Source organism: Penaeus vannamei, chromosome 10 (assembly GCF_042767895.1).
Source record: "Penaeus vannamei isolate JL-2024 chromosome 10, ASM4276789v1, whole genome shotgun sequence".
NCBI lineage: Eukaryota > Metazoa > Arthropoda > Malacostraca > Decapoda > Penaeidae > Penaeus > Penaeus vannamei.
In genome coordinates this window covers 1,335,166-1,350,165 of record NC_091558.1, presented here as the reverse complement: position 1 = coordinate 1,350,165, position 15,000 = coordinate 1,335,166, and the positions used below count along the sequence as shown (strand labels likewise).

The 15,000-nt window shown below is 44.7% G+C and overlaps 2 protein-coding genes across 4 annotated transcripts in view; one reads left to right on the top strand and one right to left on the bottom strand.

The window, feature by feature from the left end:
* LOC113809705 (uncharacterized) overlaps positions 1-15,000 on the top strand; it is a 42,977-nt gene that overhangs the window by 14,026 nt on the left and 13,951 nt on the right. The gene's annotated exons all lie outside the window — the stretch shown is intronic.
* The window catches only part of LOC138863071 (hornerin-like), a 5,522-nt gene continuing 2,954 nt past the window's right edge, over positions 12,433-15,000 (bottom strand). The window contains exons 4-8 of the mRNA XM_070126802.1: positions 14,561-14,769; positions 14,249-14,392; positions 14,015-14,158; positions 13,690-13,859; positions 12,433-12,570 (exon numbers count right to left, since the gene is read on the bottom strand). Of these exons, the coding sequence (XP_069982903.1) occupies positions 12,433-12,570; positions 13,690-13,859; positions 14,015-14,158; positions 14,249-14,392; positions 14,561-14,769 (805 nt within the window). The remainder of the gene's footprint in view (positions 12,571-13,689; positions 13,860-14,014; positions 14,159-14,248; positions 14,393-14,560; positions 14,770-15,000) is intronic.

Genomic DNA, 15,000 nt, shown 5'->3' with positions numbered 1-15,000 from the left:
GTGTGTGTGTGTGTGTGTGTGTGTGTGTGTTTGTGTGTGTGTGTATCTGTGTTTGTGTGAGGGAGAGAGAGAGAGGGTATGTGTGTGTGTGTGTGTGAGAGAGAGAGAGAGAGAGAGAGAGAGAGAGAGTATGTGTGTGGATGTGAGTAGGTGGGTGTATTTGTGTGTTTGTATTTTTGATCGATATGTGTTTGTATGTCTGTTACAAAAGCATAAAATAAATAGCTGTTTAGATTATTCAATGTGTTAAACTTGCAGAAATAGAAGAAAATTATAGATTTTATTTTATTTTCCATATTATTCATATAGGCCTAGAGTGTGTTGCCTCTTACTAATTCATATATTTGTCGACGTCTGTTCAGAGTTACGTCAAAATTAGTATAATTGTGTTTTAGCACTTTTATCATCTCTCTCGCCATTATTATCCTCTTTATCATTATTTATGTCTATTTTGATTTGATTATTGATGGCTCTAGTTTCTATTTACTTTTTTTTTTTTCTATTCGTCATTATCTGTTTCTATTTTCATTCTCATTCTTTTCTTCCTTCTTTTGCTCCTTTTCTTGTTCCTTCTCTCTCTCCTTATTCTTATTCTCCTTTTTCTCTCCCTCCACCTCCTTTTCTTCTTCTTTTCCTTGTTCTTATACTTCTCCCTTCCCCTCTACTCTTCTTCTTCATCCAATATTGCTTTCTCATTATTCGTCTTCTCCTTCTCCCTCTACATTTTATCATTATTTTTCTTCTACCTCTTCTTCTCCTTCTCCTTCTTCTCCTTCTCCTTCTTCTCCCTCTTCTTCTCCTTCTCCTTCTTCTCCCTCTATTTTTTCTCCCTCTTCTACCTCTTCTTCTCCTTCTCCCTCTATTTTCCTCCATCTTCTCGCTTGTCTTCTCCCTCTTCTAGCTCTTCTCCTTCTCCCTCTATTTTCCTCCATCTTCTCCCTGTTCTTCTCCTTCTCCTTCTTCTCCCTCTTATTCTCCTTCTCCTTCTTCTCCCTCTTCTTCTTCTCCTTCTCCTCTCTCTATTTTTCTCCTTCTCCATCTTTTCCCTCTTCTTCTCCTTCTCCTTCTTCTTCTTCTCCCTCTATTTTTTATCCATCTTCTCCCTCTTCTTCTCCCTCTTCTTCTCCACCTTCATCTACTTCTCCCTCTATTTTTCTCCATCTTTTCCATCTTCTTCTCCTTCTCCCTCTTATTCTCCTTCTTCTCCCTCTTCTTCTCCTCCTTCATCTACTTCTCTTTATCCGCATCTTTCGTCCTCTTCACTTTGTACATCTATATTTCTATCAGCTTGTCTACAGTTATGTATGAATGTGTGTGTGTGAGTGTGTGTGTGTGTGTGTGTGTGTGTGTGTGTGTGTGTGTGTGTGTGTGTGTGTGTGTGTTTGTGTGTGTGTGTATCTGTGTTTGTGTGAGGGAGAGAGAGAGAGGGTATGTGTGTGTGTGTGTGAGAGAGAGAGAGAGAGAGAGAGAGAGTATGTGTGTGGATGTGAGTAGGTGGGTGTATTTGTGTGTGTTTGTATTTTTGATCGATATGTGTTTGTATGTCTGTTACAAAAGCATGAAATAAATAGCTGTTTAGATTATTCAATGTGTTAAACTTGCAGAAATAGAAGAAAATTATAGATTTTATTTCATTTTCCATGTTATTCATATAGGCCTAACGTAAGTGTTGCCTCTTACTAGTTCATATATTTGTCGACGTCTGTTCAGAGTTACGTCTAAATTAGTATAATTGTGTTTTAGCACTTTTATCACCTCTTTCTCGCCATTATTATCCTCTTTATCATTATTTATGTCTATTTTGATTTGATTATTGATGGCTCTAGTTTCTATTTTTTACTTTTTTTTCTTTCTATTCGTCATTATCTGTTTCTATTTTCATTCTCATTCTTTTCTTCCTTCTTTTGCTCCTTTTCTTGTTCCTTCTCTCTCTCCTCATTCTTATTCTCCTTTTTCCCTCCCTCCACCTCCTTTTCTTCTTCTTTTCCTTGTTCTTATACTTCTCCTTTCCCCTCTCTTTATTCGTCTTCTCCTTCTCCCTCTACATTTTCTCATTCTTTTTCTTCTCCCACTTCTTCTCCTTCTCCTTCTTCTTCTCCCTCTATTTTTTCTCCATCTTCTCCTTCTCCTTCTTCTTCTCCCACTATTTTTTCCTTCTCCCTCTTCTTATCCTTCTCCATCTTCCCCACTTCTTCTCCTTCTCTTTCTTCTTCCTCTATTTTTTCCTCCATCTTCTCCCACTTCTTCTCCTTCTTCTCCCTCTTCTTCTCCTTCTTCTTCTTCTCCCTCTATTTTTCTACATCTTCTCCCTCTTCTTCACCTTCTTCTTCTCCCACTATTTTTTCCTTCTCCCTCTTCTTATCCTTCTCCATCTTCTCCCACTTCTTCTCCTTCTTCTTCTCCCTCTATTTTTCTCCATCTTTTCCCTCTTCTTCTCCTTCTTCTCCCTCTTCTTCTCCTTCTTCTTCTCCCTCTATTTTTCTCCATCTTTTCCCTCTTCTTCTCCTTCTCATTCTTATCCCTCTATTTTTCTCCATCTTCTCCCTCTTCTTCTCCTTCTACTTTTTCTCCCTCTATTTTTTCCCTCTTCTCCCACTTCTTCTCCTTCTCCTTCTTCTTCTCCCTTTATTTTTCTCCATCTTTTCCATCTTCTTCTCCTTCTTCTCCCTCTTATTCTCCTTCTCCCTCTTCTTCTCCTCCTTCATCTACTTCTCTTGATCCGCATCTTTCGTCCTCTTCACTTTGTACATCTATATTTCTATCAGCTTGTCTACAGTTATGTATGAATGTGTGTGTGTATGTGTGTGTGTGTGTGTGTGTGTGTGTGTGTGTGTGTGTGTGTGTGTGTGTGTGTGTGTGTGTATGTATGTGTGTGTGTATGTGTGTGTGTGTGTGTGTGCGCGTGTGTGTGTGTATGTGTGTGTGCGCGCGCATATGTGTATGTATGTATTCATGTACGTATGTATGCACGAATATATGTGCGCGTACGTGTGTGCACATCCGTCTGCGTACACGCATATTCCCGCACATGCAGATCCGCGCGAACTCTCCTCCTGGTCGCAGCTCCCGACCTCAAGTTCCGTTCGACTCGTTGGTCGGGTTTCCCTCCCGGGTTCCTCCGAGCGAGAGCACCGGGGCTTCGCTGCCTCTCGCGGTGCCAAGGCTGAGGCAGTCACGCACCCCCAATACCGCCACACTTCCCCCACTTCCCCCACTTCTTCCCCTTCCCGTGCCCCCTCCTGCTCTCCTCCTTTTCTTTCTTCTGAGATCTCTCTCTCTCTCTCTCTCTGGTTCATTTCGATCTCTCGCTCGCTCTCTTTCTTTTTCTCTCTCTCTCGCTCTGTAGGGGGAGGAGTCCCAGGACGGGCCGTAGGAGCGAGTGAGAGTGAATCTCGTGCTTCCTGTTTCGGCACAAATGAGTATATGAGGGTTCTAGTACTATGGGCAGGTTAGAAATCGTTATGTGGTAGCGTAAGGCATCTAACCTGACCGAAGGAAAAGCCTGAAGACTTGTGTTGCATAATGACAAACTCGTTAAGCGAGAATAAAAATAGATGAATAAAAGAGAAGAAACAGCAGAGATAAAAAATACGACTGAACACGACAGAAGCTTTCTAGTGTCGATAGTCAAGCTTAGACTGTTCATTCAAGTTAAAACCAAGTATTAAGCAAGCCACCATTAATAATTAACACATAAATGAACAATGCATCTTAAGACTGAACAAATCACTGAAATGTCTTCAAGATAATTCATAGCCTGAGGTTCAGAGAGTTCACCAAACAAATCATGTTTCATAAAATGAGAAAAGTAAGCACGAGAGTCATTTATAAGTTCAGTAATCAATAGTTATGTTAGGTAAATGTATTTAGCTGAAGTGATCACTGGTATGAATAAATAAAAGAAAGCACTGAAATTCCACAAAACTTCACTTCACTCTAATTTACTTTGCTTATTAGCGTGGTAAAAATGCAGCAAACCCACGCATTTCTCTTAGTGAAATTTACTAAAGTGTGTATTAAGAGTAAGCAATTATGTTCTCTCAAACTTCAATAAGAGATAAAACATGATAAATAAAAGTAAAAGCCAGCTCATTCACAATTATTATTTTCAAGCCAATAAAACGATACACAGTAAAAACCTCCACGAAAAAGAAATAGCAATCAAAATAAAACACAAACAAACAATACCTTCAAATTGAAGAATCTCTGCTATATCCATTAGAGTAAAAAGAAAAAAGTTCGTTAAAAACGTCGGCTTTCTGAAGGAAAGCCGAACGTATATCACAGAGCCAAAGAAAGTCGCAACTGATTTCTCAAGGGCGCTGACCCGACCCTTTATACCCATAAGGTCAGGCGCCAAGGTCAGTCCCCTCGAGTCTGCTCAACAAGACTCGTTATAGAGTCGTTAACATTTAATTTCATTATCTTTAAGATTGCTCATTTTCTTTAACTATAAAATCTGGAGGTAATCAATAAAACACAACATAAAATCATATTCATAAAAGAAACGAAAAAATAAAAACGCATACAGGAATTAAAACATAAAAGAAAAGTAAACTACGCCGACTAGCCAACAAGGCTTGGCGCCGAACATCCACTTGTTATCCTGTCGCCAGCTCCTCCGCGTAAATTCCAGCCAAACAAGCAGCTTCCTCTTCCTCAGTAACGATCGTAGTATCTCGTCCAGGGCGTCCACAATCGATCGTCAGCGCCTCCTGCAGGATCGCCTGCTGCGCCTGCTACGGCCTGGCGCCAGGGGTAGTTGGGGTGTGGGGGTTTGGTGACGTCAGGTGTGTGCATACACGGGGGGGCGAGAGCGGCAAGTAGGAGCGGAGGTGTCAGCTCACTACAACCCCTCCCCCACCCAGGAGAGCGAAGTCCACGACGTCTCATCTGGCTGGCCCTCGAAGTCCAACTGCTCCTCCTGTCGAGTCCTTCCCACGTCCTCTGCTAGGTCGTTTCTGGGTCCACTCAGCAGGTCACAGGGGCATCTTGAAACGACGTGACGAAGCTCGTCCTGACCCTCCTTCCCGAAGGTGGCTGTGAAGTCCTCCCGACAGTCCAGGGCGGTGACCTCCTGCTCTCTCAGCATCGTCCCGTGGGTGAGATAGGGCTATCCAGAGTCCAGCAGGTCCTCATCTTCCTCCTCTGACGGGAAGTGTCCAAGGCGACTCAGCACATTTCTTAGGAACCAAAAGCTCATGGTGTACAGCTCAATGCACAGCCTCAGTGTCGTCTGCTAAGGCTTCATGGTCCAACAAGAGTCTTCTCGAACCACAGGGCATCACAGGCATGGGTCAGGGTGCTGTACATGGCTCACAATCTGACAACAGAAAGAATCCCTTCCCAACCCCTTGAGTTGCGCTGGCTCATTTATAACGTTAAGAGTTCAAAATATATGACAATTATTGCAAGAAAACTGTATTGTTTATCAGTGTTTATTAAGATTGCTAGGCATACATGAGGGAGGATAACATGGCTTGTTACAGAAAGAATTCAAACTGGCAAAGACTGGCATAGGGACACATACCACAGAGATTAAGATTAAGGTAAACATAAAAGTACTTAAAACTATAAAAAGCAGGTAGGTAAAATCCAAAAAGAACTATAAACATGTACATGAAATCATTGAGGACTGACAAGGCAGGATGCAAGCAGCATCACTCCTGGCTCAGCCTCCTCATCCAACAATGGATCCACATAATCTGGACCATACTCATCATAAAGGTCAGGGTATGTGACTTCACCTAAGACCCGAAATGGTTTGATGTCATTTATATGACACTGTCTCTCTGTAAATGGGCGTAAGACATCTTTTAGCAAGAAAGTTACAGGACCGACTTTCTTTTTAATTCGTGCTGGACCTGCCCACCGTGGGTTAAGCAGCTTATCAGATCCATATTTCTGTACACGGTTCTTGTACAGTACAAGGTGCCCTTCCTCAAGAGGCTTTGCTATTGCTGTCTGCTTATCATAATCTTTCTTCCATCTCTCTCTAGCTGTTCTTGTCGTCTCAAGTGCTACCTGACGAGCTATCTTCAGAGCTTTATGGAAGGACCTGGATGCATCAGATTTGTAAACCAGGTCATTGGTGAGACCTACAGGAAAGTGGCCATGATGGCCAGTCATCAGATATAAAGGTTGGTCTCCTGTACTCCGGTGGATTGCACTATTAAGCGCCAGTCTCACTTGCGGTATCAGCTGTTCCCACATACCCGGTGCTGTGTTAGCAAGGGAAGCTATAGCATCTTTAACAACCCGATTTGTCCGCTCTATCATCCCGTTTGCTTGAGGATGATAGGCTGTAGTTAGAGTGGTCTGTATCTGCAACAAACGGCAACATTCCTTGAACAGACGGTTGTTAAACTCAGATCCTCCGTCTGTTTGTATGAGACGAGGAGGACCAAATACAGAAATGAAATAATTGAACATGGCATCAGCCACTGATCCAGCATCTTTTGTTTTGAGAGGAATGATCTGGACATAGCGAGTCAAATGATCTACAATAGTCAGGCAGTATCTATAACCTGCTTGAGATATCCCCAATTCAATGAGGTCGGCACTTATTTTCTCTAGGGGCACTGATATGTCTGGTGCCTTTGCCAAAGGAGCTTTTCTAGGGCTACCCTTTCGTCGCTGGCATGCTTCACATGCGGCTACATACTCTTTAACATCCCGAAGCATGTTGGGAAAGTAAAACAGATCCTTTAGTTTCACAAAAGTCCTGTAAACTCCAGGATGAGCAGCTAAAGGTGATGAGTGTGCTAATGTTATAGCACTTCTGCGAAGTTGCCTTGGAACTACAAGCTGACTGACAATCCTGTCAGGCAATGTTCTTACATGATAAAGAACTCCGTTCTGAAGCTCAAACTCGTCTAGAGGGAGTGGAGACTTCCTCCGAGGAGTAGCCTTCTCTTCCAAGAAAGCCACAATGTCATGCCACATCGGATCTTTTAATTGCTCTGACCGCATTGTTTTGGGGTCAGGATTAGACATACTTAAGGAACTTATGTTGCGACTCAACATATCTGGTACATGATGGGATGTACCAGGTTTGTACAATATTCTGAAGGAATATCCTGAAAGCTCATAAGCCCATCTGGACATTCGTGGAGACTTTGTTGTCTTTGTAAACACAAAGCACAAAGGTCTGTGGTCAGTATATACCGTGAACTTGTGGCCAAAAACATATGGATCAAAAGCTCTTATACTCTCAACAACTGCGAGAGCTTCAGCATCAGTGGCAGAGTATCTAGTTTCAGGGCCTCGCAGCTTCCGGCTGAAATAAGCTATAGCATGCGGTGGGTTCTGACCTTGTCTTTGCATCAGACATCCCCCTATAGCGACTTGGGAAGCATCAGTATGGATCTCAAATGGCAGATCAAAGTTGGGCTTCTGCAATACTGGTGCATTAATTAAGGCATCTTTGAGTGCTTGGAAAGCCTCTTGACATTCCTTAGTCCACTTAAATTTCTGCTCCTTCTTGATGAGCTGAGTTAATGGATAGGCCATCTTAGCATAATTGGGGACATGTTTGCGGAAAAATCCAGATGCTCCTAAAAATCTCCGCACACCTCTAACTGTCTTTGGAGGTGGCATCTCCGAGATGGCTCGAACTTTATCTGGATCTGGCAAAATCCCATCTGGGGTGATACGGAAACCCAGGAATCTAAAGTTCTGGACAACAAACTCACACTTGCTAGCATTGAGTTTGAAACCAGCACAGTCAAGTATGTCTAAGGTTTCTTTGAGATGGAGGAGGTGCTCTTCAAATGTCCTGCTGTAGATAACAATGTCATCCAAATATGCTAAAGTATGCTTACCCAAGACTGGACTAAGTACTGCGTTCATCGTTCTTTGAAAGGTAGTTGGAGCGGTGGAAAGCCCAAAAGGCATACGACGCCATTGGAAAAGGCGGTAGCCATCACTAAAGGCGGTCTTAGGCCTATCCTCAGGTGCCACTGGGATGCTCCAGTAGGCACTACGACTGTCAAGTAAGGAGAAAACTGCAGTGTCCCTCAGTTCGTCAACTAACTCGTCTATCCTTGGTAGGGGATAAGTATCTGCTATCGTTACTGAGTTGAGCTGTCTATAGTCAACACAGAAACGTACTGTGCCGTCCTTCTTCTTAACAAGGACAACAGGAGAGAGCCAAGGTGATGTGCTGGGCTCGATGACACCTGCCTCAAGCATGGCATCACACTCCTGTCTGATCTGCTGCTTGACTACCTCAGGTAAACGCCATTGCCGTGTGCAAAGAGGCTTAGTTCCATGAGTAGGGATGTGATGCTGGATCCCTGGTACAGTACCAATCGTGAATTTGTCACCACTGAATAACCTTGGATAATTAGCTAGCAGAGAAAGAATATCCTGATGCTGTTTATCAGGTAAATGACTTAAATCTGGTCCAGCCTTAACCTCATCATCTGCTGTTGTCAGCATTGATACTTCAGGAGGGTCATCTAAGCTTATTTCAGGGAACACAATGAAATCATCATCATTATAGCCAAAATCCAACTGACCATAAGCAAAATCAAAGTCATCCTCCTCATCAAAGCTAAATTCAGGATCGGGTACATCATCTTTATCATCTGGTTTGGGTTCTGATGAATCTTCTGCCACCTCTTTCTCTTGAGTCTGTCCCACAAGACTAGGCTCTTGAGATAGGTGCTCAAACTCCATTACTGTGCAAAGTTGACCAGTTGCTACATGTGTGCCGTTCTGCAGGCATACTGGACGTGTTCCTCCATTAACCACCCACACGGAAGCTACTCCATCTTTGGGTTTAACCACAGTACGAGGAACAATTATTCTATCTGTAGCTGCTTCAATAATAACATCCTTGTTGTTAAAACTTTCAGGAACAGATACAAGGATGTATCGTCCACTACGAGAAGGGCATTGTATAGTCCTTCTGATAGCAAGCTTTTGGCTATATTCAGGTGGAACGAACTCTGTTATGCCAGAAATGCCTAGGGTACACCCATCAGTGTAAGTAACAGGGAGAGTTACTCCTCCAAGTCTCAGATATGATTTTCGAGAAACAGGATTATTTACCAACCTGTAGCAAAACCTCCGCAGAAAATCCATACCAATCAAGATTTCCCCTGGAAAGTCAACACCTTCCACCACACACACCCTGTGATGGCACTGCCGTGTCTTCCTACCATCACCCAAGGAAATCTTTACATCCCACTCAGAGGTGGCTTCAAAGAGTCGACCTGACACTCCTCGAAGTCCACGAGCTTGGTGATAGATTCTCTTTGGGGTTATTGACTTTGTTCTTTCCATCTTTAAGAGTGTGACCTCAGACCCTGTGTCTATAAAAGCTGTCATAGGTATTCCATGAACACGTATCTTCACAAGAGGCCTTCCACAAGGTCCTTGTGCAGCAATGTCATCACTCGAGGTCACTGTCTGGACCGCAGCCTCGATCGATGGTGGTTTGCCTACTGGCATACTCATGTGGCCGTCGGAAGTGAACCCTGTTTTGGCTCCTCCGATATCCAGAGATGGCTGGAGCCTCTCCATTCTGGATGTTCTGAAAGGGACACTCTCTACGGAAATGTCCTTCTCGACGACACCCCCAGCAAACTAGAGCAGAGTGCTGATCTCTTCGACGGATCGGACGAGGTGGTATTCGTGAAACCTCTGAAATTTCACCTCTGCGAGGTGCTGCAGGGAGCTTAGGTGGCTCATCATCATTCCTAATGCCCACTCGAGCATTCCACAATCTTTGTGCAGTCTCAACTAGTGACTGCACAGAGTCACCTTCTTTCAAGGCAAGCAGTTCCCTCAACCAGCCAGGCAATCCTTGGAGGAAAACCCTCCGTATTAATTCTTCAGGGTTACCAACTGCTTCTCGGTGGTCCCGATAACCCTGGTAGACCATCCCCTCAAGGGTGGTATGGAAATCTAAAGGTGCCTGACCTGCCATCATGCGTACCTCGTACAAAAGAGTAAAAAAGTCAGAGGCAGAGCATGTCCCTCTGAACTTTTGTCGTATCTTTTGGCGAAACTCAGCCCACGTGTAAATTTCATCAAAAATTGGTGAGTTGATGATAACGTCTGCCTGCCCTCTGCAATGTGCCTTTGCAGCACGAATTAAAGCCTCATCAGTAGCAGGTTTTATGGTGTTTTCTATCTGCCTAAGCCATCCCTCCACCTCTTGATTTCTCCGAAGTGGCTGAGAGGCAGGGGCTTCGGCTCTAAACTTCGTGATACCATCACGATCAGAGAGTACAACATAGGTTGGTTGTGGGGCTGCACGTGGCTGAACAACAGGAGGTGTAAAGAGAGTACGAGGTGTCACCTGTGGTCTACTGGATGAAGGTCCAGCGTTTTCCTGCACAAAACGAGTCTGAGTCAAATGGGGAGTTATTGGAGTTAATGCTGGTGGAGAAGACTCCCTAACTGATGGTCTGGGCTCAGTTCTCTTAGGAATAGCTCCTGTTGAGGGTGACATATTAGCAGAAGTGAGTGCCTCGGCACCCTGTGGCTCCGGAGAACCAGTATTGACTGCGGCATTATTTGAATTTAATTTTAAACTCTCCAGCATTGCCTTCATCTCCTCACGATCTTTCTCCCTTTGTCTGTCAAGGCGTGCCATCTGAACCGTCAACTCTTTAAGCATCCCCCTCAATTCAGTGACTTCATCTACCAACGTTACTTCGTCATCAAGATCAGATACCTGTGACTTTCTTTTTCTTAGCTTCACCATGATTGAAGTCAAAGTAAACAACAACCAAAAGCCGTAAACAACACTTCACTTTCGATTAACACAAACACCACTTAAGCAAGAAAATTCAATATAAAACACACGAACATAAAAAGAATATATATAAAACACACAAAACAAAATAAATTTCTGAAAGCTAAAAGGTAAAAACTGGTAAATACTAAAACTCAAAATCACACGAAATACTTAAAAGAAAGCTAAATTATAAAATACGAAAACTAAATGTTTCGCAGTAATTACTTTAAGAATGAAAATTAATTAAAATATTACTCTAAACCAGTCTATATCACATTTAACTTTCAGGCAGTTTGGCGAAATCTCTTAAAACACCATAGACAAAATACACCATATCAACATCAAACACAAGATTGCGCGGCCAATAGGCTCTGCAAAATAAGACTTTTCAATCCCGACGCTGCCAACCATAAATGTCCTGTAGGGGGAGGAGTCCCAGGACGGGCCGTAGGAGCGAGTGAGAGTGAATCTCGTGCTTCCTGTTTCGGCACAAATGAGTATATGAGGGTTCTAGTACTATGGGCAGGTTAGAAATCGTTATGTGGTAGCGTAAGGCATCTAACCTGACCGAAGGAAAAGCCTGAAGACTTGTGTTGCATAATGACAAACTCGTTAAGCGAGAATAAAAATAGATGAATAAAAGAGAAGAAACAGCAGAGATAAAAAATACGACTGAACACGACAGAAGCTTTCTAGTGTCGATAGTCAAGCTTAGACTGTTCATTCAAGTTAAAACCAAGTATTAAGCAAGCCACCATTAATAATTAACACATAAATGAACAATGCATCTTAAGACTGAACAAATCACTGAAATGTCTTCAAGATAATTCATAGCCTGAGGTTCAGAGAGTTCACCAAACAAATCATGTTTCATAAAATGAGAAAAGTAAGCACGAGAGTCATTTATAAGTTCAGTAATCAATAGTTATGTTAGGTAAATGTATTTAGCTGAAGTGATCACTGGTATGAATAAATAAAAGAAAGCACTGAAATTCCACAAAACTTCACTTCACTCTAATTTACTTTGCTTATTAGCGTGGTAAAAATGCAGCAAACCCACGCATTTCTCTTAGTGAAATTTACTAAAGTGTGTATTAAGAGTAAGCAATTATGTTCTCTCAAACTTCAATAAGAGATAAAACATGATAAATAAAAGTAAAAGCCAGCTCATTCACAATTATTATTTTCAAGCCAATAAAACGATACACAGTAAAAACCTCCACGAAAAAGAAATAGCAATCAAAATAAAACACAAACAAACAATACCTTCAAATTGAAGAATCTCTGCTATATCCATTAGAGTAAAAAGAAAAAAGTTCGTTAAAAACGTCGGCTTTCTGAAGGAAAGCCGAACGTATATCACAGAGCCAAAGAAAGTCGCAACTGATTTCTCAAGGGCGCTGACCCGACCCTTTATACCCATAAGGTCAGGCGCCAAGGTCAGTCCCCTCGAGTCTGCTCAACAAGACTCGTTATAGAGTCGTTAACATTTAATTTCATTATCTTTAAGATTGCTCATTTTCTTTAACTATAAAATCTGGAGGTAATCAATAAAACACAACATAAAATCATATTCATAAAAGAAACGAAAAAATAAAAACGCATACAGGAATTAAAACATAAAAGAAAAGTAAACTACGCCGACTAGCCAACAAGGCTTGGCGCCGAACATCCACTTGTTATCCTGTCGCCAGCTCCTCCGCGTAAATTCCAGCCAAACAAGCAGCTTCCTCTTCCTCAGTAACGATCGTAGTATCTCGTCCAGGGCGTCCACAATCGATCGTCAGCGCCTCCTGCAGGATCGCCTGCTGCGCCTGCTACGGCCTGGCGCCAGGGGTAGTTGGGGTGTGGGGGTTTGGTGACGTCAGGTGTGTGCATACACGGGGGGGCGAGAGCGGCAAGTAGGAGCGGAGGTGTCAGCTCACTACAGCCCTCTCTCTCTCCTGAAGTTTTCTCTCTCCTCTACCTCCTCCTCTTCCCTTTCTGTTCTGCTCTCTGTCCTTCCCTTCTCTTTTTCCTTCCACCTCTTCCTTCCCTTCCCCTGTCTCTCCCCTCTCCTACTCTCTCCCCTCCCCCCCCCTTCCACCCACTCCCCTCCCCTCCCCTCCTCCTCCCCTTCCGCTCTCTCCCCTCCCTCTCCCCTTCCACTTTCTTCCCTCTTCCTCCCATCCCCTCCCCTTCCCCTTCCACCCTCCCCCTCCCTTTCCACTCTCCCCTTCCTCCCTTCCCCTTCCTCTCCCCCCACCCCCCCACAGCCTCTCCCTGTGTTTCATGCATAGAGTATCTCTAATTCTGCTTCGTCATCCTCTCCTCTCCCAGCGCCCCTCGCCGAGATAATTGCCAATTGATTGCTTTTAAGGAACTTGCTGAGTGGCCATGGCGGCTCGCGGCGGCACCGCAAAGATCATATGTATATATATATATATATATATATATATATATATATATATATATATATATATATATATAGATAGATAGATAGATAGATAGATAGATAGATAGATAGATAGATATAGATATGTAGATATATATATACATATATATACATAAATATATATATATATTTATATATATATGTATATATATATGTGTGTTTGTGTGTGTGTGTGTGTGTGTGTTTTTGTCTGTGTGGGTGTGGGTGTGGGTGTGGGTGTGGGTGTGGGTGTGGGTGTGTGCGTGTGTGTCTGTGTGTCTGTGTATGTGAGCGTGTGTACTGACATGTCCATCCCATTCTCTTCCAGAAAAATGACCAATTTTAAAACAATTTTTTAGAAAAGCTCATTAAATCGAGGTAATGAAAAAAGGAATAGACTGTCTTGACCTCCGAGTTTCACTTTTCTTGTCTCCGCTCGTGTGACCCTCTCGTGTGACCCTCTCGTGTGACCCTCTCGTGTGGCCCCCTCGTGTGACCCTCTCGTGTGACCCTCTCGTGTGACCCTCTCGTGTGACCCTCTCGTGTGACCCTCTCGTGTGACCCTCTCGTGTGACCCTCTCGTGTGACCCTCTCGTCTGGCCCTCTCGTCTGACCCACTCGTCTGACCCACTCGTGTGACCCTCTCGTGTGACCCTCTCGTGTGACCCTCTCGTGTGACCCTCTCGTGTGTCCCTCTCGTGTGACCCTCTCGTGTGACCCTCTCGTGTGACCCTCTCGTGTGACCCTCTCGTGTGACCCTCTCGTGTGTCCCTCTCGTGTGACCCTCTCGTGTGACCCTCTCGTGTGACCCTCTCGTGTGACCCTCTCGTGTGTCCCTCTCGTGTGACCCTCTCGTGTGACCCTCTCGTGTGACCCTCTCGTGTGACCCTCTCGTGTGACCCTCTCGTGTGTCCCTCTCGTCTGACCCACTCGTGTGACCCTCTCGTGTGACCCTCTCGTGTGACCCTCTCGTGTGACCCTCTCGTGTGACCCTCTCGTGTGACCCTCTCGTGTGACCCTCTCGTGTGACCCTCTCGTGTGACCCTCTCGTGTGACCCTCTCGTGTGACCCTCTCGTGTGACCCTCTCGTGTGACCCTCTCGTGTGACCCTCTCGTGTGACCCTCTCGTCTGACCCTCTCGTCTGACCCTCTCGTCTGACCCTCTCGTGTGACCCTCTCGTGTGACCCTCTCGTGTGACCCTCTCGTGTGACCCTCTCGTGTGACCCTCTCGTGTGACCCTCTCGTGTGACCCTCTCGTGTGACCCTCTCGTGTGACCCTCTCGTGTGACCCACTCGTCTGACCCTCTCGTGTGACCCTCTCGTGTGACCCTCTCGTGTGACCCTCTCGTGTGACCCTCTCGTGTGACCCTCTCGTGTGACCCACTCGTCTGACCCTCTCGTGTGACCCTCTCGTCTGACCCTCTCGTGTGACCCTCTCGTGTGACCCTCTCGTGTGACCCTCTCGTCTGACCCTCTCGTCTGACCCTCTCGTGTGACCCTCTCGTCTGACCCTCTCGTCTGACCCTCTCGTCTGACCCTCTCGTGTGACCCTCTCGTGTGACCCTCTCGTGTGACCCTCTCGTGTGACCCTCTCGTGTGACCCTCTCGTGTGACCCTCTCGTGTGACCCTCTCGTGTGACCCTCTTGTCTGACCCTCTCGTGTGACCCTCTCGTGTGACCCTCTCGTGTGACCCTCTCGTCTTACCCTCTCGTCTGACCCTCTCGTGTGACCCTCTCGTGTGACCCTCTCGTGTGACCCACCCGTCTGACCCTCTCGTGTGACCCCCTCGTGTGACCCTCTCGTGTGACCCTCTCGTGTGACCCTCTCGTGTG